At 41.7% G+C, this 23,065-nt stretch overlaps 1 protein-coding gene across 2 annotated transcripts in view; it reads right to left on the bottom strand.

Annotated features, from left to right (window-relative positions):
* Positions 1-347: 347 nt before the first annotated feature.
* The window catches only part of CA8 (carbonic anhydrase 8), a 53,450-nt gene continuing 30,732 nt past the window's right edge, over positions 348-23,065 (bottom strand). Inside the window, exons 8-9 of one of the 2 annotated variants that reach the window (XM_075416099.1) lie at positions 17,762-17,934; positions 348-2,725 (exon numbers count right to left, since the gene is read on the bottom strand). In XM_075416099.1, coding sequence (XP_075272214.1) covers positions 17,800-17,934 — 135 coding nt within the window. In that variant the 3' untranslated portion in view covers positions 348-2,725; positions 17,762-17,799. Of the gene's footprint in view, positions 2,726-13,472; positions 13,664-17,761; positions 17,935-23,065 lie in introns of those variants that run through there. The other variant, XM_075416100.1, reaches the window with a different exon arrangement.

Raw genomic sequence — 23,065 nt, 5'->3', positions numbered from 1 at the left:
AGAGACCCCTTCCTGCATATTCCTCCCTGCAGATTCCTGCCAAAACCAGTAAGACTAATTTCACTTTTCCCAACACACCTCAGATGTGGGTTGACCAATCTGTACATAGAATGGGTGTGCTTTGTGAATGAATTTGTTGTTATAATTAGATCTGGTTCTAAAGACAGAATACAGCTATAAGTATTTTTACCAGTGGGTTTTTTTGGTCTTTAAAAGCCAAGCCTAGGAAAAAAAAAGGCCTGACAAATGTTGAGACAAATTTACTAACCTCAGTTCCTCAGTGGTAGTATTTCTATGACTAGAAGCTCACTGCACAAGGCAAAGCAAACACAGGAAGGCAGCACAGGAAAGGGAAATAACAGCCTTCAATTTATTGGTGGAGACATTACATCATTTACTTTGCAATGTGTCTGTATTTCACAGGCAGAATAATATCAGCAAGCTCCAAGATAAGGAATTTCAAGAATAAATCTAGTTCAGATTTCATCATAATGTCAATATTTGCTGTATTAATACTACAGTTCCTCTCAGTTTACACTCAGTAATATGTTGTGTGTAAAGGGAAAAGATCTTCCAAATGAGCTGTGCATATAACCTGGGAATCGCCAGGTTCGGAAAACAGTTGACTCTGCTGCTGGAGGGTTCATTCATTGCTGGATGCAAGGAGGTAGGAACAGGTCTTCAACTGGCAGAAACCAGTTGACTTCCACCTCATATGGCTTTGTTTGGGGGTTTTATTTTTCAGGCTTTTAGTACCAAACCTGACAACTAGGACAGACCATCATGCTCCTGTCAAAACCATCCGACAGCCCAGCCCAGGCACTGGAGGCCATTGCAGGGTACCATGCAGAGACTCCTTGCTGCCCTATGGTAAGGTGTGGAGCAGCGCGAGACCAGGCGCTGGTGGCCAGCTTGTTGGGGCTGGGCTTTGGCTGCAGCTGCTGGAGGAGTCACTGCTGAAGGCAGAGGGGCAGCAGCCAGCGAAGCTGCTCATTGGACATGATGGAAGTGCCGGGGACGTTGTAGATGGAAAGCGTGGGTATGGCCATCACTGAAATCCTGAACCCTTTGACTAGCTAATGGGGTTAAAATGCATTAAATTCGGGCAGAAGGTGGAGTCAGACTCCTTAAACACAACCCTAAGAAACACAAATTTCTGCAGGCCTAAGGAGCAGTTTGCCAATGGCTACTCTGCTAAGCCCAAAAAAACCAGACGACTTCATGGTGGGATGCTTGCTGTGCATTTTCTACCCATTTATTGCAAAGCATGTTGTCAAGGGCAGCCGCGTGTCTCTCCAAAGGCTGCACAGGTTTCTGTAGTACACACAGTATCAGCAGTATCCACCCCACACGCCCCAGCTCACATGCGGCGTGTGGGTTTGTCCTACTATTTCTGCTATGCTTAATACACACAGAAATGTCTCAGCGAATTCGTAACTCGTCATTCAGCAGCAGCTCTCCCCGTAGCCCTTGTCAAGGTGGATGAAGCACTCCTTCCGACGCTGCAGTTACCATTGCCTGGGGATGACTCTGTGATCGATGACTTGCCGATCTGTTCCAGCAGAGTAACCTCCACTTTGTGACCTCCCAGTTTGCGTCTCCGTTGTGCCCCGGCCTGGAGCTCACCATCTGTGCCTCTGGCATTCTGCCACTCACACAGGTCTCTGCATAAACCGCCCCTCCTCATGCTGGAGAAGTGGACTTCACTGATAGCTATGGTGACTAAAGGTACTGCCCACAACATTATTGACTCCGTCTTTCAGATCTTGGTGTTTTGCAGAATCAGAAGCTACGAGCTTGACTAGCCAGCTTAGACTATCGTCCCTGTATCTGTTCTGTCAGATGTGTCATGTGTGGCCCAGAGTGGCAAGGCCCATGCTGCGCAGTGAGCTCAGGACATGCAGATCAGGTCCCTTGACCACCATCCTCAGCAACGTACAGAGCAAATGGAACTGTCATAATTCACAGGATAACAAAGGCTGATCATTTTCTGCCTGAACTGAACATTTCTTTGCCAAGTTCCGTGACTCACCAAGAAGAAAATAATCCAGATGATTCTGTTTATTGCTATACCGGTTAATTTTCCTTATTTCAAAGTTGTCCTTTATAACCTTGAAGGATCCTAATAATGCACATGTCATTCGGCTTTATTCAGATAAACCACGTTAAGTGCACATGCTTGGCAGAGAAGTGCTCCTTTCTGCCCAAAAATTAATTCTGAATTTGTGTAATACTCTCTGTGAACAAACAACGTTTTTATTAGCTTTATAGAATGCACCTCCCCTCTACAGAAAAAATGGTTACTGACAGCACAAGAGATGATATGGAATAAAATTAAATCTAACATTCAAAATAATAATGAGTATTTCCACATATATTTCTACATTTCTACATTTTCTCATACCGAGCTTAAAATCAGTACTGTTTGGATCACAGACCACTACTGAATGCCACGGTAAAGAAACTATATAAGCAATGATAATTACCATTTAAAAATAGTTAACAGTGTGAATCGGAAGATTTAATGTGTTTTATTCTTTTAATGTACAGCCCCATTCCTAGAATTTCACTGGACTGTGTGGACAGGCCAACTGTCACAGCTGTCTGTCAAGGCTGAATTAGATGAAGACAAACAATACAGGCTTTGTCGTTCAACTGAAGCAGCAGCCTCAAAAGTTTCCATTTCTCATCCGAGGGCACTGTGGGAGCATTGTCTTCCCTCTCTCTGAAAAGAGAATGGAACAATTATGTTACTGAAATTCCTCCACAGTGGGTCTGAAAGATTGTTTATGTCCAGCCAGGGAGACAGGGAAAACTAAAAGCAGGGATTCCAGGACAGCAGGTGGGGGCAGCTTTAGGGTCTATACTTCTAGTGACATAATGGCCCTGATTCTTCTCTTTTAGGGTAAAGCCAGTCCTGGAAGATTTACTAGCAATGGAGGAAATAGCAATAAAAACGCAAAGTTAAATGCAGTGGTAAAATTATTAACTTGAAACAAAGCTTTATACTGGCTTTCTGAATCAGTCAGGTAATTGATTCTAATGTGGAGAGCATGGTGGTAAATTAGAAAGGAAAAAACACTAGTCAGAGAATTTTCTACTGTTTACTATTTTTGGGGCACTACCAAGTGAAGTGCCGAGTACGCTGCTCTCATGGGAGTCAGGTGGGCTCAGGAGATAGAAAGCAATCACCCCATTTGTTCCTCCTAATAGCAGTAATATTCATTAGCAGCAGAGATAAATCAATACTTGGTTTCATGCAAACACATATTCGTATGCTTCAGCATGACCTCAGGAAATCAGCTGCTCTGGTTGCCCCAGTGCTCTGGTTCAGAAGCAGCAGCTATGAAAGCATCAAACCATTTCATTCTGTTGTACTAATAGTCTCGTTTTTTCCTGAGGTTATTTTGGTGCTAACTATAGCACAGTACGTACACACAAAAAGTCCGTAAGTGCTTGGGTGCAAATGGTCACCTGGGGCTACCATGGCTTGCAGGAACAGTCCACCCATCCCCAGAGAGCCCCACTCTTTTTCTTAAAGAGGAAGGGGGCACAAAGGTTGTTAGTCACCAGCAGTGCTGTTAAGAAGTCAGCGTCTAACCACGAGGCAATCTATGCCATGATTTCCATGTGCTCCCTGGTTATCATCCAATACCCCCAAAAGTCATGGTGTCTGGCAGCAGGACCATTTGATGCTCCACTTGAACCTTCCACCAGCTGCCTTCTAAGGGAGGCTGTAAGCCTTTCACAGAGCAGGTGGTTTTAGCCACTGTTACACTTATACCTAACAGCACAGAGGATTCCCAGTTCTTCCCGAGGTTTGGTGTAAAGGTGTAGCATTAAAAAGAACCATATATCAATAACAAGTTATTCTCCACCTCTGGAAAAACTCATGGCATGCTTTTCAGAGGGCTACTGATACGAGGGTACAGGGACCAACACCTCCCCCCCCCCCCCCGAAGCGAACAGCAAGTTTCCTCTTGCCTGGACAGAAGATACTGGATCAGGGAATTAGACTGAAAAGTCTGAGTGACGAAGTTCAAAATAAGCCAAATACTTCGTGTTCTTAAGGGTCTGTGTAGGCAAACTAATGCTGTGACACAGTGACACTTTCTCAATCTCATTTAGTGCTACACTAATTAACAAAACTGTTTCATACACTGAATTGAGTAGTATCTCTCTTCTTTCTTGCATAATCCCTAGTGTGATGTAAGGGTGATTGAGTATCTAATTACTCCTTAATTGAATGCACATTTTGTACATCTTTCACTAGTTCAAACTTAATGCTTTTGGTCCAGAAATCAAAGTCAGTGAAATTAAGTTGAATTGGGATTTGGGCAGCTATTGTATTAATGGATTACTTTTGGAAACGAGCCCAATTACCAGCCAGTCTGAATATTTCAGTTGTGCTTGTTACAGAAATACTTTGTGTTTGTTACAGAAATGCTTAACGTATTGTCTGAAAAAAGACTTATTGTGTATATTGTTAGTGTTGTTATTCATGTTTACCCTTTATTCTTGTTTAGGAGTAATTTTTCTGCCATGGTAAATTAATAGCACTGTTCCATAATATGTGTGGTCAAGTAACATACTATTCAGGCTAAAGGTTTATGTAGATATGAAGATACCTGCTTCTCTTACTCTTCTGAAAAGTTTCTGGAAATGTAGTATTTGAGCTACAATTATACAAATTGGCATGTGTATTATAATCATAAAATTGTCTAGATGCCTGCCTTGTTTATAGATTGTATTTCTGCCTTTGAAATTTCCTTTGCTTGGGTTGAGTCCTACATATAAATAGAGTACCACTGCTTCTGGTCAGGTTCTCTACAGATCAGACAACCATCCCCAAAGAAAAGCTTTCAGGATCACTTCCATAAAGTATAAATACCTGAGAAATCTCAGAGCTATTATCACAATAAACATGGTGTATAAAGAAGAAATATTAACAAGGTCAACCAAAATTCAGAAATCATCCTCAGACTGTAAAAAAAATCTTAACGTTTCCAAGAATATTTATTTCTAATTCTTTCATGTAGTAAGTTTATGTACTTCGATTCTTCATGGAGAATTAATTTTCTTGTACAAAACTGAGACAAATGCAAGACTGCAACTTTATCTCAGAAACAAGGAGCAGTGACAGGAGCAAAGACAGCGACAAGCTTGTACATTCTTAAGAACCAAAGGTCCCATTATTCCCACAGTAATAGACAGAACACATTTACAAGAGAAGATGTAAGAAAACTTCAGTATAAAGTATTATTTTTCAAAGTCTTCCAAAAGTGTTGAGAAACCGCAAATAAACAGACTAGGGAGAAACGAAATAGGATGGCCACAATAATCTGCCCTTCCATCTGCTGGGGAGAAAATAGGGTACGCCACTGCAGCAGCTTCAGGTCAGGATCACTACACATGATCAAAAACTTTCTTCTGCTACTTAAAAGCAGTCAACCTGCTTTCTGGAGACCTTTTCCACCTCTTTTGTCTTACCATATTCCTTACCATTATTGTCTCTATTTTTTTTTTTTTTTTGTCCTTATAGAAGCATCTTTGCTTCTCCTCCTTAACACTAGGTTAAACCAAAAAGTTTAAGGGATTAAAAAAAATCAAAGGACACGGGTAGGAAAATTACCTTAACACTGACTACACATTACCATTATCCTATACCTTCCCAAAAACAGTACCCAAAAGCACGGTCAGACATGGATTCAGAGTGTCTCAGAAAAAAGAACTGACTACCTTACGAAACCTTATCTTTCCTTAAACACTTTTTATTCCTTCCGTGAAAAGGTCACAATCTATTGAGTCTACATCTAGTTCTGTGGACATTTAACAACATCTAGCTAACTAAAGTGTACCTTTGTTTCTCTTGAGCCTCTGGGGATGCATAAAATCTTTTAAAAATTACAATAAGTTTTGCTTTGTAGCACTACTCTGTCATAAACTGTGGTGTTAGTCATAAAATATTGCTCACAACCACTGCTGGCATTCTCTTCCTTGAGTGACAATTATCAGTTGCAAAAACATTTTCAGTAACCCAAATAACTTGGTCAGTTTTGTTTGCTATTTATTTTCAAAACACTGCTGTCTGCTCAGCAAGAGTTTGTTTACATACTTCAATTGCATTGTTTTCATTCATATGAAAGACTTAGAACCACAAATTCTGTAACTACCTGGATCCTCAGTTCCAATGGAGTAATAATGTTATGCTTAAAAATCTCTGTGTGACAGTGCACTCCCACTGTATAACATCTATACCACTGCCAAAGCAGGAATGCATTTTGTAGGCTTTCTTCTCTCTCTGTGGTTAGACACATGTACCTGTACGTCCTTCTCATATCCGTGACATTTGAGAGCTGTTACGTTACTATATTTTACACTTACTAATCTAGAGTCTCCATATTTTAAAAAACAGATATAGTTTTATCAAAGATGATTTAAGCTTCCTACCATTTTGCCTTACCATTAATTTGCAGCATTTTCCCCATAAGTGAAAATAACACAGCGGAGTTTCAGTGTGTGTTCAGACTCTAGCTTTTGTGTTAAGATTGCCAATAAACATGGCATGAGGGTGTTATTTATGACAGGCCCTCCCAGCTACATTATCACTTCTCAAGTAGCAGTGTATAAATCATATGTGGTTTATGGTAAGCAGCTGGAAATTCTACTCTCAAAATACTTTTCATAAAAAAGCTGATGATAACAGTGCATTGTGGATAGCAAATAATGTGTGATGCTGATAGTCACAGGTCAAGAAATTTGGGAGCCCTTGTCAGCGTGAAGTATCTTACTTGAAACGTACACAGAGGTCTGATTCCTAGGCTACATTATGGGTTTTTTAGCTTTGAAAAGGAAGCACAGTATTTTGCTGCTTCTTTGCTTCTTCTTTATATGCTAAAGGATTTCAACTGTTTTCCATTCCTCCACCAATATTTGTGTATTTCTACAAAGAGCTCAGTAAAGGATGGAGCAAGTACAATTCCAGTATGATACTCATTCTGGAAATAAGTATAACTCAAAATTTATTTTCTTTCTCATTTAGGGCTTGATCACTCCCTATACTGGTGCTCTGGCCTGGACACAGCATAAATTCCTACTACAGCAGCAAACAGTCTATGACTTCTGGGCTGCCTGTGGCTACCAAATCCCTAAACTGTGGCTTTTGTGTCAGAGGTATGTCACATCAGCAACAAAGATGTTTTGCTACTCACTAATTTAAATCCTCCGCAGCGGGAAAACAAGTTAGGCTGACATTACAGGGTTAACTTACAATCTCAGTGCCCACTCCATTCTCTGCTATCAAAACGCAGTAGTGGGAAGCAACCTGAAAAGGCTCCATCTTTCGGCCATTCCTGAAGCTCTTGGTGCCCTGAATGCTCCAAAAGTTTTGGTATGTTTCCAGTAGGTCTCTGATTCTGCTGTGTGGCTCACAAGCCAAAGCTGTTTGGCCCTCTGTTCTGTAGTCATGCACCCAAATGTAAGTGCACTCTCAAGTACTCTGAAGTGGCAGCAGAGTGCTGGGTGCTATACATAAGCTCCTAAAAACAGGAGAACAATGGTCGGTTTTGTTAATAACATGAAGTTGAGTATCTTTCAAAGACTTAAAACTAACAATTAAGTCAACTACCTGTTAAGCACAAAACCTAAACTCATGGAGACAAACAATGACCGATGAAAAATCACTTGCTGAGAAGTAGCACAAATACTCATATTTCATCAAATCTAGGAAATTGGTGTTTGTATTTCTAAAGAACTAGTGCTGATAATTTTTGTATTGTTCTTTTTTAAACCAGTAAAAAGAGAAGAATGGTTATAGTAGCCTAATGATGCATGGCTGCCGAAAGCTCACTCCAGCTCTGGATCTACACAACAGGAAAGCATAAAATCCCCAAGTTTTGGAACTTCCACAGATCAACTTGTTTATGAAGTTCAGGAACTACAAAGGCTACTAGTAAACTCAGAGTAAAGACACATATTACATTCTGACTGGTAATATAAACTTCCGTTCAAGTGCAAAGTTCACCGAGATCTGCTTAGGCAAAGAAATACAGACCACAGCATTGTGCCACTCTTACCTCCGTTTCTCAAAGGCGAGGCACAGCTCCATAGCTCACTCTGAATTTGAATCTCCCTTCATATTCTATAATCTAGTTACCACACAATGTGCAATGCCACACAGAGGGGAGTGCAACACCACCTGCTTAGTACCAGCTCATTCACACTGACAACACTGATCCCCTGTTCAATGTCCTAGCTGTGCTGCCACAGGAGCAGGTCAGCAGCTTCAAAAGCAAGCAATTTGCACCATACGTTCACTAAACGCACCGGATACCGTCACCACATTGCCCTCCCTCCTTCCTGGGAAACTAATGCCGTGCCATTTTCTGCTTGTCTGCTCAGACCTCTCAATATCACGCAGACAGTCTCTGCAGTATCAGGCATGCAGTCTCTGTTCCTCCCATCCTAAATTACTCCTTCCTGTTCCTCAGGTCTAGCACAACCTTGGTAATCTAATGATGTCATTTATTTTTTTTCCTCTAATCTTGAATGCACAACTAGGAAAATGGTAATTTATATCAAGAATGATTTTAAATCCAAATTAATTTCAGCTATCATAATTTACAGCACATTGGCTAAACTTGCAGCTACTTACAATCTGAGGTCTACCAAAGATGTATGTGTATGTATGAATGTGTACATGCATCTGTGTACATAAAAATTGACGCTTTTTCAGGAGTTTCAGAATCAGTCACAAAAAAAAAGGTTCAGGAGAACTGGAGTAATATAGACAGGTAGACGGAGTAGGTGTAAGCCATCATCACACTTGGAGAATAATTCTTTACTTACAAATACAAAATAAATTGTGTCCAGGATGTGCACTTTTGAGACAACACATTGGAGATCAAATTCTCTAGTTTATTAATTATACTCAGCGGAAAGTAAATTAAAGTTTATAATTTTTAAAAGAAAATATTCTTTCAATATTATTTTAGCAAATTATATTTCAGAACTAGGTCTTACTGCCTTCTATTATAAGAATCTCATTGATTTCAATGACTTCTGTACCAGGCAATTATTTGACCTCCTCTCAGTAAATGGGAGCAATACCTTTTAACTGTCCTATGCTTGGAATCATGCTTATACACCCTGATTATAAAGGGATGAAGACATGTAGGCATGCCATACTGAATTCAGTATCATTGTCAATTCAAACTGCTATTCAAGACTTTGAAATCAGACATCTTTCTCATTCACAGGCAAAGCTGTTCCACTCATGCAATAGAGCAGAAAGGCATGTCTATCAAATCGGTCACATGTAAAGTGGCAATGATAAAGGAGATGGCAATAAATCTATAGGAAATCACAAATGATGCTGTCTTTAGTGAAGAATATACTACAGAGAAAGTACTTATCCATTAGGTAAGATGGCAAGCCCCAAAATAAAATAGCCTGCTGAAATACAATTCACATGTTTGCGTCAGGGGAGGTTTCAATTAGATATTACGAAAAATTTCTTTACTGAAGGAGTGGTCAGGCACTGGAATAGGCTGCCCAGGGAGGTGGTTGAGTCCCCATCCCTGGAGGTGTTTAAAAAGCGTGTAGATGTGGCGCTTCGGGATATGGTTTAGTAGGCATGGTGATGTTGGGTGGATAGTTGGACTTGATGATCTCAGAGGTCTTTTCCAACCTACGATTCTATGCTTCTGTGTTTAAAAATAGTGAGTCAAGACTCATATTGCCAAAAAAACAGCCTTAAATAAAATGGAAGATTTATGGTTATTCTCATTTGATTTCTAGGAGTGGTAGCATTTGCTGTCCCCATTGTTAAGCTTTGCTGTATAGCAATAAGAATTACAAATCTTTTTCCAAGATCACCTGAGATTATCCTGAAATAGCCTGATGCCCATAGCAAGAGGTCTGAGTCAAGTATGAAGTATCAAAAAAAACCTAGTGGTAACACCAAGGAAGCCACAATACTATCCTTTCTCTCTTCTTTTTCAGAAAAGGATCTGGGACTCCTGGTAAACAACTTAAACACAAGCCAGTAATGCATGCATGCGACAAATGCAGCCAACAGCCTCCTGAGCTGCACTAGGAAAAGCACTGCCAGCAGGTAGAGGGAGATGATCCTTCACTTCTACTCAGCACTGATGAAACATCTTGGGTACTGGGTCCAGTTCTGGGTTCCCCAATCCAAAAAAAACATGGACTTACTGGAGTGAGACCAGAAATGAGCCACAAAGATGATTAAGAGATTGGAGCACCTGTCGTAGAAGGACAGGCTGAGAGAACTGCCTCAAGAAGAGATGTTTCAAGATGGATCTTCTCAATGTGTATAAATACTTTACGAGAACAAGTATAGATGATGGCACCAGACTTTTCAGTGGTATCCAGACGTAATGGGCTCAAACTGAAATACAGGAAACTTCATTTAAAATTAAGAAATTTTTTTTTCCCTGCAAGGGTGATCAAACACAGGTATAGGTTGTTCAAAGAGGCTGTGGAGTCTTCATCCTTACGATATTCAAAATCCAGCTGGACATGGCCCTGAGCAACCCGCTGTAGTTAACACTGCTTTCAGCAGAGGCTTGGACTAGTGGATCTCCAGAGGCACCTTCCAAACACAACTATTCTGCGATTCTATTGTTCTTCACTGTCTAAAACGGAACTCAATTTTTTCACCTTCCAAGTCTGAAAGCAAATCTGTACTGAGCTTTCCCTCCAAAATCCTTAATACTTGACTGGTTCTACCACTCTGGATAGCACCAGGCTTGCTGGCATCAGACAGGATTCACCTTTCTCAAAGTGGAAAGAGGATTCTTGCTCAGGAGCTTGCAGAGTTCATTGGCAAGGCTTTAAACTAGATGTGGAGGGGGAGGGGGAACACATTGGGCCTGCCGGTGACAAACTATGCAGTGATACACAATGGTTGGAGGGACGGAGTGCTAGTACGTGCCCTCAGCCTGTTGCCCAGAGGAGTGCTGGGGACACTGCAGCACAGTCAAAGTCTTGCAGAGATGAACTGGGAGCTCCTGAGGTAGTAGGTGCCAACAAGGAAGCTTTTGTGAAACATCCCAAGCGAAACAAGGGGTGTTCCTCTGTGAAGGTGACACAGCCAACAGCCCAGATGAAGTGCCTCTACATGAACATATGCAGAACGGGAAACAAACAGGAAGAGCTGGAAGCTACCATGCTGCTAGAAAGCTATGATCTGATTGCCCTTACTGAAACTTAGTGGGATGAATCCCATAACTGGAGCATGGCTATTGATAGCCACAGGTTGTTTAGCAGGGACAGGCGGGGAAAGAGGGGTGGAGGCGTTGCCCTCTACATCAAGAAATCAATACAGTGTGAAGAGTAGCCACAAGCAGGTCGAAAGCCTATGGGTAAGAATCAGAGATGGAGGCAACAAAGGGAACCTGGTCATGGGTGTCTACTACAGGCCGCCTGATCAAGGGAAGCCTACTGATGAAGCCTTCTTCCTCCAGCTCCAGGAGGCTTTGCGCTCACAGTCTCTTGTCCTGCTGGGGGACTTCAACCACCCCAACATCTGCTGGAAAAGCAGCACAGCAAGCGGTAGACAATCCAGGAGATTCCTAGAATGCATTGAGGATAACTTTTTAAGCCAGATAATTGACACCCCTACCCAAGGGGATGCAATACTGGACCTGATGCTCACCAATGCAAGTGAGCTCATTGGTGACGTCAAGACTGGAGGTAGCCTGGGCTGCAGTGATCATTCATTGGTGGAGTTAACAGTCCTGAGGGATATGGGAAAGGTGAGGAGTATAGTTAGGACCCTAAACTTTAGGAAAGCCAACTTCCAGCTCTTCAAGGAGTTAGTCAGTAGGACGCCCTGGGAAATGGTCCTCAGGGACAGGGGGGCAGCACAGAGCTGGCAGATCTTTAAGGACGCTTTCCATAGAGTGCAGGAGCTCTCAGTTCCCAGGTGTAAGAAGTCAGGCAAGGAAGGGAAGAGACCGGCATGGCTAAGCCGAGACCTGCTGGTCAAACTAAACGGTAAGAGAGAACTGCACAGACAGTGGAAGCAGGGATAGGCATCTTGGGAAGAGTACAGGGATGCTGCCTGGTTGTGTAGGGATGAGGTCAGGAGGGCCAAGGCACAGCAGGAGCTGAACTTGGCAAGGGACACAAAGAATAGCAAGGGATGCAAAGAATAACAAGAAGGGCTTCTACAGGTATGTGAGTCAGAAAAGGAAAGTTAAAAAAAGTGTACCCCCCCTGATGAGCAAGAATGGCAACCTCATATCAACAGATGAGGAGAAAGCTGAGGTACTCAAAAATTTTTATGCCTCAGTCTTTACTGACAACCTATCCCCTTGCCACTCCCCAGTTGATGGACTGCAAGATGGGGTCCAGAGGGGCCAAGTCCTTCCCACTGTAACGGAAGACCAGGTTTGGGACCACCTGAGAAACCTGAACGTACATAAGTCCATGGGACCTGACGAGAGGCATCCCAGAGTCCTGAGGGAATTGGCTGACGTCATTGCCAAGCCACTCTCCACGATATTTGAAAGGTCATGGCAGTCAGGCAAAGTCCCTCGTGACTAGAAGAAGGGAAACTTTGTGCCCATTTTTAAAAAAGGTAGAAAGCAGGACCCTGGGAACTACCGACCTATCGGCCTCACCTCTATGCCTGGGAAGATCATGGAGCAAATCCTTCTGAAAGCTATGCTAAGGCACATGGAGGACAGTGAGGTGATTTGAGATAGCCAGCATGGTTTCACCAAGGCCAAGTCCTGCCTGACCAACCTGGTGTCTTACTATGATGGCATGACTAGATCAGTGAACAAGAGAAGAGCTATGGATGTGATCTATCTGGACTTCTTTAAAGCCTTCAACAGTCCCTCACAACACCCTTCTTTCTAAATTGGAGAAACATGGATTTGAGGTGTGGACTGTTCAGTGAATGTGGAATTGGTTGGAAGGTCGCAACCAGAGGGTAGTGGTCAACAGCTCAATGTCCAAGTGGACGCCGGTGACAAGTGGTGTCCCTCAGGGGTCTGTACTGGGACTGAAGCTGTTTAACATTTTCATCAATGACTTGGTGAGATCGATTGCACCCTCAGCAAGTTTGCAGATGACAGCGAGCTGAGTGGTGCAGTTGACACACCAGAAGGGAAGGGATGCCATCCAGAGGGACCTGGACAAGCTCGAGACATGGGCCTCATGAGCTTCAATAAGGTGAAGTGCAAGGTCCTGAATCTGGGTTGGGGCAATCCCTGCTATCAATACAGGCTGGGGGATGAGGGAATTGAGAGCAGCCCTGCCGAGAAGGACTTGGGGGTACTGGTGGTATGAAAAGCTGGACATGAGCCACCAATGTGCGCTCACAGCCCAGAAGGCCAACCATATCTGGGCTGCATCAAGAGAAGCATGGCCAGCAGGTCAAGGGAGGGGATTCTGCCCCTCTACTCCACTCTGGTGAGAGCCCACCTGGAGCCCTGCGTCCAGCTCTGGAGACCCCAGCACAGTAAACACATGGAGCTGTTGGAGCAGGTCCAGAGGAGGGCCACAAAGATGATCAGAGGGCTGGAGCACCTCTCCTGTGAGGAAAGTCTGAGAGAGTTGGGCTGTTCAGCCTGGAGAAGAGAAGGCTCCAAGGTGACCTTCTAGCAGCCTTTCAGTACCTGAAGGGGACCTACAGGAAAGATGGGGAAAATATTTTCAGCAGGGCTTGTTGCAACAGGACAAGGAGCAATGGCTTTAAACTAAGAGAGGGTAGATTTAGACTACAGATAAGGAAGAAGTTTTTTATGATAAGGGTGGTGAAACACTGGAACAAATTGCCCTGAGAAGTAGTCGATGCCTCATCCCTAGAAACATTCAAGGCCAGGTTGGACGGAGCTCTGAGCAACCTGGTGTAGTTGAAGATATCCCTGCTCACTGCAGAGGGGTTGGGCTAGATGACGTCTAAAGGTCCCTTCCAACTCAAAGCATTCCATAGTTCTATATGTTTTAAAGAGTTTGAAATAAGGAAAAAAAAATGCTTTTTTCGAAAGAAACATGTGAAAACTTTGGCAACTAGAGGAGAGAAAGGGTAAAGGCTGTTATACAGTGATGTACTTCAAAAACTTCCACACCATAGAGCCCAAAGACTCATTAACCCCAGGATATTAGGAGAGAGATGCATTTTTAGCAGAAAAGCAGAGCCAAAAGAGGCCAACTAGACAGCAACAAATTTATTCTAAAGCCCATTGGGTTAAAGAGAGCAGTGAAGCTACGAAGTTCTACCTGTTATGTCCTCCTGCAGGCTCCCTTTAGAGCCTGGCCAAACTTTGTTCTAGAACTGGAAAGGGGTACTTTGTTTGAGATCCGGGCTTTCCCATGATAGAGCAACATTTGACAAAAAAAAAAAGTCAGTTCTTTACCTGAGATCACACACCGTGATATATCATGTTTGTGTCAGCTCTGCCTTCAATTCCACAAACTAGCACAAGTTGCATCAAAGATCAACATATGCCATTTGATCACAAGCCACAAAGGGCTCAGTTCTGTCCAGGTTTAAATCAAGGCTGAAGAGCAGATGCTCTGAAGATTTGTGAGCATGGCATGCTTAGAGCCTGCATTCTAATTCAGTCAAAACTAATTAGACCTTTCAAGCAACCTCTTTCTAATCCTGTGTATACAACACTTACGGAAACATTTGTCTCCTCCTTTCCCTGACAGAGTGATGAGGCAAACTAATGTTCTTCAAGGTTCTTCAAGTGGCTGTACCACACTGTCTTGGAATAAAAGAAAATACTGAAAACTCTACCAACAGGAGTTCCAGTTGCTTTGGCAGAGAGGTATCATGTCAGAAAAGAAGTCCACCAGTGTGTTTGTAATTGTAATATTCAAGACATACCAGAGCTTCAAAATAAAAGGTAATCTCCTCTTTGAAAGGAAGAAATGTTCCCTCTTGGATCACTGTGTAGATGCCAGCCTGCGCACTACTATCTCCCCATCTGCTATTGAGTCTTCATAGCAATATTCCACCGATGTCAGCAGTCCCAGCTTAAGGACCATTACCCATTCCTACGAATGAGGGAAGCTGTCTTTTCTGAGGATGTCTGTGGTCTGTGTGAGGACCTACTGTTCCTCAACACCTTCCTCCTGGAGAGAACTGTGTGAGGAAATCACTACAAAGTAGACAGGACTGTTTTCTTCCCTTTCTCCCTCTTTGCATAGAACAAAGGTGATCAAAGCCACACGACTCCTTTATACACTTCATTTTTCCAGCCCCTCAAAGCCAAACTCAATAGCAAGGATATATTGTGAACCCTTGATTGGTTCAGCACTGTTAGAACTGATGCACCCAAAACTAAAAAGAAAACCTGGCCAAATGAATTTTTGATAAACAATTCAATCAGGTGTAGAGTCAAGTGTCATTTCTTCTGTGGGTTACACAAGGCCAGGAGTCACAGTTCTTTCTCAGTGCTTTAGAGTTCATAATTAGCATAGCCCTACAGTGAGGTCTACCATTTTACACTAAAAATTCCATCATTTGGGAATGAAAACTGCAGATTATTTTGTGAAGCATGGCCAAGATAAATGTTATTATTTAAAACAAATCACTATAAGTATTGACAAATGTAATAAAGTTTCAAACATGAAAGCAAAAGGGAAATTTTTACATTTCAGTTCCAGTATTGTCAAGGAAACTCTTTCATGCTTAAAATTCAAACTCAGCATGTCAAGTAATTTCACTGTTACAGACTTGAATTACCTGCACTGGCCTGAGGGCATTATTCAGTCTCTGAGAAAAATTGTACTTTAATATTGCTATGATTTTCCCAGGTAATTTTTATGCAGAAGCTGGGATGAATTTGAAACATCCATTTCAAGATTAAAGTGATGGCATCTGGTGACTGCAGAGAACCATGTAATTGAGAATTGGGCTTAGGGATGTGCCCAAACTTAAAATACGGGAATGAGAAAACAATATTAATAAAAGGACCAATGTTTTGCTATTCTTTGCTTAACTTGTAGGATGCAGATGTCAAACAGGGTTATAGAACACAAATAAACCCTCACTTCAAAAAATGTTTAGATGCATACTCGATATTGAATGCTTACACTATATGGAAAGACCACGAAATTGCTGGCCACTGTCCCAGCCCATTTAATAATTTTTGTCACATGCAGGAGGAAAGATAATCTTCCCACACAGTTTTAATGGATCCATTTTTGGAAGCACTGAATTATTAATCTCTTTTAGGGGTTATCTGCTGCCTGATCATTTGTTAACTTCATATGAAGTTGGGGGCTGGACCCAGAGCATGCTCTGCAGAGGCTTAACTCCACAACAGAGCCTGATGTGAACTAAGGAGTTCCATCATTGACCTAGATAAAGTAAGAATATAATGTATAAATAAATGGCCTTACCCAAAAGTGTGTATCAAAAAACTTGTGGCAGCATGCTTCCAGGTGAAACTCTGGATGAATTGGTTCTTTTGTGAGTACATGGCTTTGAAGAAATGTGCAGACAGAAAAAATGATGCTTTTATATAATAGATTCTACCAGTAAAATAGGGTAATGGGGGATACCCAATGTTTTTATTATTTAAATAACTTTTTTTGTAGGGTAGTAGATGCAAACTTTTACTATGTGAAAAAGTACTAGGACTTATTAAAGAAAGCAAGTGAATAGATTCATTCTTTTCTTGAAGAATTCCCAGATTAGCTGTCTTACTGTTTGTATCAAAGTGGGGCCCCTTCATTACAAAACGAACCATAAACATTGGTGTCTTGACTCACCACTTTCAAGGTAACGAGTTGTCTTGATTGATAGAAAATTTTCTTTTAACTCTTTTAAGAAACTCATTACCAGACATTTCATTCTAATAAAACATTGATTAACTAAGTAGAATGAGGTTTAGGAGTAACTGTTGAGCATTGAGGAAATTTATCTTGTAATGGACAGAGACTAGGGGAACATGAAATGGGAAGTTTTAATAACTGAAGCAGGGATAATGCAGGTTCACATGTGTATTAGCTCGTATGCACTGAATCCAACGTCATCCTTAATTCTTGCTCCGTGAGCCAATGAAGGCTGAAAACATCACTGAGGACAAGAAGCAGCAACTACTTCAATGAATGAAATACAAAAAATTAGCCATGATAGAAATTAATTAATTCCTCTTGTATCTGCACTGGTTTTGTCCAAGATTTAGTCTTGTTGGGAAAGAACAGCATTGTAAAGCAGGGAGAAGAGAGTAAAAAAAAAAAAAAAAAAGGCCTTTGAGAATTAAAGGCCTCCTTCCAGAATTACCACCCTGGTTTTTAACACGTAACACTGGAAAGATTCACTAACGACTGGTCTTGTAAAAACACGGTAAGAAGTCAGCCAGTGAACCTCAGTAACCAGGGAAACCTACCACATATCCTAGGCATGCTGTTCTGTTGCTCATCACTGTAGGAGAAATTTAAAGCCACAAGAAGTAACTGTGATCTAACTGTGCATGATCCACTGCCTACTGAAGTCAATACAAATATTTTAATTCACCAAACTGTGTATTAGATTCCAGCCACCAAAAAAACCTAATAGTAACCGAACTATTACAGCCACTAAAGAATCAATAGTAATCAAACTATTATACCACAGGATAAAATAAAACAGAACACTGTCAAAATTCACAGTTGTGACAATATATCATAACATTAGCTGAAATGAACTCAGTGCGTTTTCTCCTTCAGCTAAATCTCCCCTATGAAAATTATTTCAATGTTTTGATTTTTCTGCTAAGCTTTTACTTACCTGAATAAAGATTTATTTTTGTTGTTCTTCCTCTTCTGCTACTGAAATGCAGCCCTGATGACTCTATCGCTAAGTGGCTGAGTTGGTCTGAAGTTATCTCCTAGGATTCCATCACAGCCCTCTAAAAGTTCTGCACCTTTAACATGTGTCCTCAGTCTACGAAATTCCTCTATCTGAAAGGCAGAAAAACAGACATGCAGAAGCTGAGATACATTCTTCACTGTGGGACTAATGATCAGAATAAGCCTTGCCCAGCCACTTCTGCAGCTTCGAAACTTGGGAGTGTTCAGGTACCATATTCTGAGGTTGATATATATCATTAGTAAAATTTTAAAATAGTTGTCAGCACTGTCAAAACCCGTAACATAAAGAGAAAAATAAGAATTTCTATGCACATGGTTTGGCAAACTTATCCTTCACTTTTTTGCAACTTCTTTTGGTATCTGTAACCTTCATAGACACTGTAGATCACGTCCTACGAATCAACCTCACAGTTGCGACACGAGAGTAACCATTCTGGTCTTCCACAAGAAAGCCCCTTTCAGGAATAACTTTGTTGACTACAAATTGTTTTGAATTTCTTCCAGTGATTTATTTATTGCCTGCAATCCTTACTTCATTTAAATAAAAATTATTTGCTAAACCAGGAGAATTCTTAACCAACTCTCAGCTTTAGAGGAAGTCTGTTGACATTTTATATGGAAAAACACGTTTTGTCCAATCAAAACAAAATACCACTTCAAAAGTTCTGTAGATATAGATGTTAAGTATACCTAGAAAATGAAATACAGTCAAAAATCAATATAAAACATTTCAGTTGGTCCAAACCAAATACACTTCTGGTTTCTAGACTGTTTTCAGATTTTTCTAAATCTGATCTGGTGTAGGGAAGAATGTGAGCAGCTTCCATCTCCATCCCTGGTACCGGCATCAAGCTCTGTGTGATAAAAAACCTAAGAAAATCAACGCATATCTCAGCAACATCATACCTTATTGTTCAACAGTATTGGTTTTAAGACTCTGGTATTTTAAACAAGTAGCTACAGCTACTAAAAAAACTGTTTGGTTTTGCTTTGGCATATTGACAAGCTATCTTAGCTGGATACAGCAAATCTACTTGAAGGCTGACTCCCCTAGCCCGAGCCTTTGTACTTATACTGACCCCGTGATGCCTCACTATCCTGTTCAGCTGTAACTTGAAACTGAAGCTACACTGAAAGCAAAATGGAGCCTGAAGTATTTAATCATTTTATCATCTAAGAAATAAGCGGGGAGTGAATTTCTCCATGAAAAACACCTTATGAAGGATTACAGAGAGAATGCAAGTGTGATGCCAGAATTAAAAGAAATGAGGTATTAAACCGCAGGTAATGGCATTTTTATTCTTATATTGCCTGCAGAGAATACTTTCTTACTGCAACCTGGAAGACAACTGCCTTCATTGTTGTTTTCCACTCTACAGCAGAATTGATACAGACTTATTTACTTGATTTAGATGCTAGCTCTGCTCTGCTGTATTTTCCTCAAAAAACATTGAGCTTAGATATCAACACTCAGCTTCTTGCAGCTAAGATATCAGGCAACAGCTTAGACTGAAAAAATGAAAAGCAAAACAAACTGCAAAGCTCCTTGCAGGTGCTTTTAGAGGCAGAACCCTGGTTTGGAAGATTTGTTTGTTTGTTTAAAGCAAACTGAAAACAAACCCACTACAGGCTTGGAACTGAAAAAGTCTTCAGGAGTCAAGTGCTGGTAAATCAATGAATGGGTCTTGTAAAGTTTCTCTCTTTCATCATCTGAATCAACTCTGGAAAGTCTGAAATAACTGTAGTTTAGGAAGGAGCATTCTACAAGAACGTCGCTTTTGTTTGATCTTTTGAGAACCTCAGACTTCAGATAAACACAGACGAAGGAAAGGCAAGAGCAGACTCTCTGCCAAGCGGGCATTTGTGAGCTGTCTCCTACAATAATCACAAATGCTCTGCCCCGATCCCCACAGTGAAATCTTTCTCCAGGAGGTACTCCTCACAAAGCAGCTTCCGGTTTCTTCAGGCAAGAAAGCAGGACTGACCTGATCCCTGTGCCTACTCTTTACAGAATCACAGAATGGTAGGGGTTGGAAGGGACCTCCGGGGGTCATCTAGTCCAACACCCCTGCCAAAGCAGGGTCACCTACAGCAGGCTGCACAGGACCTTGTCCAGGTGGGTCTTGAATATCTCCAGAGAAGGAGACTCCACAACCTCCCTGGGCAGCCTTTTCCAGTGCTCCGTCACCCTCAGAGAGAAGAAGGTCTTCCTCATCTTCAGACGGAACTTCCTGTGCTTCAGTTTGTGCCCGTTGCCCCTTGTCCTGTCGCTGGGCACCACTGAAAAGAGTTTGGCCACATCCTCCTGACACCCGCCCTTCAGATATTTGTAAGCATTTATAAGGTCCCCGCGCCGCCTTCTCTTCTTCAGGCTGAACAAGCCCAGCTCCCTCAGCCTCTCCTCATAGGACAGATGTTCCAGTCCCCTCACCATCCTCGTGAGGAGTCCACAAGCCTCCTTGTTCAGTCTGTCATCTCATGGTTCAGACCCGCGTGACAGAGACCCTCTATGTACACGGTGGTCTGCCTCGCTCTTGAGAAGCGGGTGTCAGAAAAGGACACTAGCTGTGCTGACGCTACTTTTTGAATTAAATTTCCTTGTGGTAAGGCAACAACATGTGTGCCCTACTCTTCCTGCTTCCTCTAGTATGGAACCATTTACTATCACCTCCCGAGCCCTCACAAGTCATTGCTGCAAAGTACATCCTGTAGGTTGGCCGAGGAAATAGGTATTTCAGCAGCACACAGCTAAGCACCCTTGGATATTCACACACTTTTAACAGGAATGGCCATTTATAAAAGTTTTTCTAATGTCCAGAAGACACTAAGGATGACCCAGGCCTGTTCACACCAAAATTCAGGATCTAATTCTCATCAGTGAAAAGGTAAATGGATAATTTTAGCATTTCTACTGTGTAAAAACAAAGTTAGTTTATATTTTGTAGAATAATTGCAATCATGTTTTTACCACTTCCCTGTGTTCAGATCCTGAATACTGCTTTCTTCTGTGTCACTTAAACATTTGCTGAGCAATAAAACATACAAAACAAAGAATTTGCATGTTTCCTCTACAAACATTTCTTCTGTCTGAGGAATAGAAGCATTATCCTTCTGTTTGAAAATGTCACATGCTTCTACGACACCTTCCAGGAACGCAGATCTGTTCCCAGTGAACAGCTTACTGTGATCCTCTCAGAGTGTTTATTTCACAAACCACATGAATTTTGCACAATTCCAACTCCAGCTCTGTGTGCCTCTTACTATTTCTGTCCTTTAGGAAGCCTTGATTTTGAATGAGGTAGACAAAATGACTGGAGACCTCACCATTCAATACAAAACCAGTTAACTCTGAGTACAGAAGAACAACAGCTCCTTGCAGCATCATTGTTTAAAATCCCTACTCTGAGTGCCTTAGACAATGTACTTGTTCTGGGCTTCAGGAAACCACAAAGCACATTATTCACAAATGTCCAATTTTTTAAAAATGTAGTGGAGAGAAGCATGAGCAAGTCTTTTTCAATTATTTCCTGCTCTTTACTGGCCAAATAGGAGGGAGTTTTCTATTTTCTCTCATTGCATTTCAGCAGTGTACATGCATGGGCAAGGTGTCTCACAAAAGCAGACAACACAGTTCTTTCTGGGCTGTATATTTCAACACAAGACAAGTGAGTATGATTAAATCTACAGAAGGAGGGCAGGAATATGCAAAAAGAGCACTGCAGAGTGCAGCTTTCCAGACAAGCTCCTTTCCACTGAGGTCAGTAATAAAACTCCCAGGAACCAGATTTGCAAAACCCTTATTCTCCAGGGGAGAAGAGTCACTTGCATGCTTTATCCAGACCTCACAGGAAGACCCGTGAAGGAAACGGCTCTCTGATGTGAAGCCTCATGTCAAAGAACATTACTGCCAGTGAGGAAACAGCACTGCACACCACGAAAGCACATCCCGACGCTGCAGTCCTGGCTTTCTCTTTTGCTACCCATATAACCAAAACAGTCAGATCCCAGCTACTGAGGTGAGGTGCACATGGAGATGAACCTCCTTTCACTTAACATTGACTTAGATCAGTAGTAAATCAACTCATCAGTTGAACTTTGCTATCTACAAATGTCTTCAGGACCATAGCAGTTTTGGCTGTGATACAGTTAATTTTCTTCCTGGTAGCTGGTGTAGTGCTGTGTTTTGGATTTGGGATGAAAATAATGTTGACAACATACTGATGTTTTCAGTTGTTGCTAAGTAGTCAAGGACTTTTTCAGCTTCTCATGCTGGCCTGCCAGGTGCATGGGAAGCTGGGAGGGGACACAGCTGGGACAGCTGATACAAACTGGCCAAAGGGATATTCCACACCATATGATGTCACGCTCAGTATATAAGCTGGGGGAGTTGGCCGGGGACAGCAATCGCTGCTCAGGGATGGGCTGGGCATCAGTCAGCAGGCGGTGAGCAATTGTCTAGTGCATCACTCATTTTGTATATTCTATTAGTAGTAGTAGTAGTAGTAGTATTATATTATGCTGTCCTATTAAACTGTCTTTATCTCAACCCATGAGTTCTACTTTTTTTTTCCCCATTCTCCTGCCCGTCCCATTGGGGGAGGGGAGGGAAGTGAGTGAGCAGCTGCGTGGTACGTAATGGCTGGCTGGGGTTAAACCACGACAAGGAGAAACAGAGAAAGGTTCTCTACTTTGCAATGGTCAGCCTACTATGCCTATGCCAAAATAGCTACTTCTTCATTGTTTTAAAATCAGCAAATGTGAAAATATATAGATGTGACCATGAACTAGAATTGCAATTTTATTCCTTTTTTCCCCTTACGACCCACTGTTTGTTAAGCTAATCAGTATCGCTATGTTAATTACAGAAAATGAGAATGTGAATTAACATCTTGTCTCCAATATGTTTACTAGATTCATGAGAGGAAGGCAATAAAACCTATTCCGTATCAGACTGTGTCATTTTTTATTGTTACTTGTCATTGACACTCAGAAGTTAATTATTTTGTGGACTGAAAAATGAAAATAGAAAGCTGTGAATTTGTCTCTCACCAGCTATAACCACAGATGCTACTAGTATTTATACAGATCGCTTGAAGTTTCATAAGCTGGGTTCATTAGTATCCCACTGAAGAAAGTTCTACAAGTTAATGACATGTAAAACTGATGTATTTAAATCCATTAGAAATGCATTTGCACTGGAATCTATGCTTTAATACTACAA

This window comes from Opisthocomus hoazin, chromosome 3 (genome assembly GCF_030867145.1).
Source record: "Opisthocomus hoazin isolate bOpiHoa1 chromosome 3, bOpiHoa1.hap1, whole genome shotgun sequence".
NCBI classification, from domain to species: Eukaryota; Metazoa; Chordata; class Aves; order Opisthocomiformes; family Opisthocomidae; genus Opisthocomus; species Opisthocomus hoazin.
The sequence above is the reverse complement of the archived record's forward strand: the minus strand, read 5'-3'. Positions and strand labels throughout refer to the sequence as shown.